Source organism: Saprolegnia diclina (assembly GCF_000281045.1).
Source record: "Saprolegnia diclina VS20 unplaced genomic scaffold supercont1.22, whole genome shotgun sequence".
Taxonomy (NCBI): domain Eukaryota; phylum Oomycota; class Saprolegniomycetes; order Saprolegniales; family Saprolegniaceae; genus Saprolegnia; species Saprolegnia diclina.
Genome location: NW_008246089.1, coordinates 646,097 through 648,202, shown reverse-complemented (window position 1 = coordinate 648,202; position 2,106 = coordinate 646,097). Strand labels below are relative to the sequence as shown.

The following is a 2,106-nucleotide window of genomic DNA, read 5'->3' as shown; positions in this document are numbered from 1 at the left end:
CAATGTGAGCGCTCGCGCCTCTCGTCCTCTCGACAACTTCATGGCTGCTGATGCGTGCGTTGTTCGTTTCTGGGTGTTTTGCGCGCGTCGAAACGATATTTTCACGAGGTCTCTTGCGAGCTATCGTAGCGCTAGCCTTCTAAATCTTGACTCGTACGAAGCAACCTGCCTCACCTCACTGAGGTCCTGGCAGTAATAAGGGTATTACGGCCATTGCCCCCTCAGCAAGCTCGCCATTGTGAAACCATATTTGCCCCTGAGTACACCCTATTGAATTTATATACTACCTTCGAGCCACAATGAACTGCTTATGCAAGCGAGATCAAAGTATTTGTAGTGCTCTTGCTTTGCCCTAGCCCAAACGCGCCGATAAGATCACTGCAACCACACACAGCATCGCAGCTATTGCAGCGCGATGTGAGTGGTATCGCAAAGTTCTGCCTGTGGAGCGATTCAATGCCAATCGATGGCGCTCCACGAGAGGTTAGAACCAGGCCACCCGCGTGGGGCACCAGGCTGGGCAGCAGGGAGTCTTTCTTGTCTTGTAATGATTGAAGCCAAAGCTTCTTGATATCCGCTCCACATGTTATTCACATGTGCACCAACCCATCAGCAAGGTTCACCGCCGATCTTTCAGCAGACGAACCTTTGCAGCGTATCCAGCAGCTCTTCTGGGCTGATGCTACAGTCCGTCAACAGTGGAGACGATGATGAGATGACGTTGGGGTGAGGTTTCTGAAGCCGATCGAAAATCACCGAGTTCCGACGAGACAAGGTCCTTGGAGAAGAGCACTTACCGAGAGAGCGCTCAACTGTGCACGTGTGCAGCTCCAGCAGCATATTACACATTGTACTTGCTGCGGCAGCTCCGAGTCGCAAGCTCCATTCCCACCGTGTACCGAAAGAGACAGTGTCGATTGATTGGTCTCGATTGAGACGCAATTGAGAAACACACGATCCCACATTGCCGTCAACACCCACTATTGAGATGATGCCGGCGCGGGTCGGCGTCTGGGTGCTCGGGACCGACCGGTCGTATCGGCGGCTCGTGCTCTACGTCGCCTTCTCGTACATGGCGCTTATCCTTCTCCACGCGATCGCGCTCGGGCTCTGGCTCTTCTGGCTCGCCATGATGCTGCTGCTGCAGCTTCTCTTGTGGCCGTGCCAGCCGTCGTGGACCTTCTTTCGCGACTTTGTACGCGAGAACGTCTGCTCGGGGTACCTCGAGTGGCTCTGCCGCTGGGACGTCCGCGTTCGCAACGTGTACGCAGTCAAGCTCTACATCGAGCCAACGCTGCCCGTGGATCTGGAGACGCACGTTGGCCGTGTCTTTGCGTACTTTCTCTTTTGGAAGTCGCTCGAGTTTGGCATCGCCGCCTTGACACTGTTCTTGATCCAGCTGCCATTCTCGACTTGTCAGCCCTATGACTATGAATATGACACGGCCACGCGCAAGTTTGTCGCCGTGACGCGCGAGTGCCACTACGCCGAGCGGGGGATTGCGCTTCTGCTGCCGGTGCTCTTGTTCCTCCGCCTTGTCGCGTGGTGCTCGGTGCGCATGTGCGAGCTTTGCATCGCGCCCATCTTTCGCCCGTCGCTCGCCACGTACCAAAGCCTCGTCGACACCAACGAGCCGGACGACGCACCGTTGCGGCTGCGTCCAACGGCGCCCCGCGGCGAAGACACGCTCGGTATTACGACGGTCGCCTACCCGACGAATACCTACTGCATTCCTGTCCCGCAACACGCTCCCAAGCCGGCAGCGACGCCGGTGCCACTGCTCGAATCACCGCCATCGAAACCAGCCAGAGCGTCGGCATGCCGACCTTTTGGTCTACACCGGCGACGCACATCCGATGAGGCCACGACAGAGATGCCCCGTCCCAACCGCAAAGTCAGCGACAGCGACGAATTGAGCGCAGCAGACATGACAATGCAACGTCTCCGCTTCGTCACGGAGCCTCTTCAAGCCGTCGATCAAGCTTACGATGCATTTGATGGATTGTACCAAGCACCTCCGACTGGCGGTGCCTTCCGTGGCGTCGATCTACCAGAAGAGAATACACCCTCTACTGTGCCCGTCACCACCCACGTCACGTACGATGT

The 2,106-nt window shown here is 56.9% G+C and overlaps 1 protein-coding gene across 1 annotated transcript in view; it reads left to right on the top strand.

The window, feature by feature from the left end:
- Window positions 1–988: 988 nt before the first annotated feature.
- The window catches only part of SDRG_07759 (TKL protein kinase), a gene marked incomplete at its 5' end in the record, with an annotated part of 2,662 nt that continues 1,544 nt past the window's right edge, over window positions 989–2,106 (top strand). Inside the window, one exon of the mRNA XM_008613613.1 lies at window positions 989–1,940. Coding sequence (XP_008611835.1) covers window positions 989–1,940 — 952 coding nt within the window. The remainder of the gene's footprint in view (window positions 1,941–2,106) is intronic.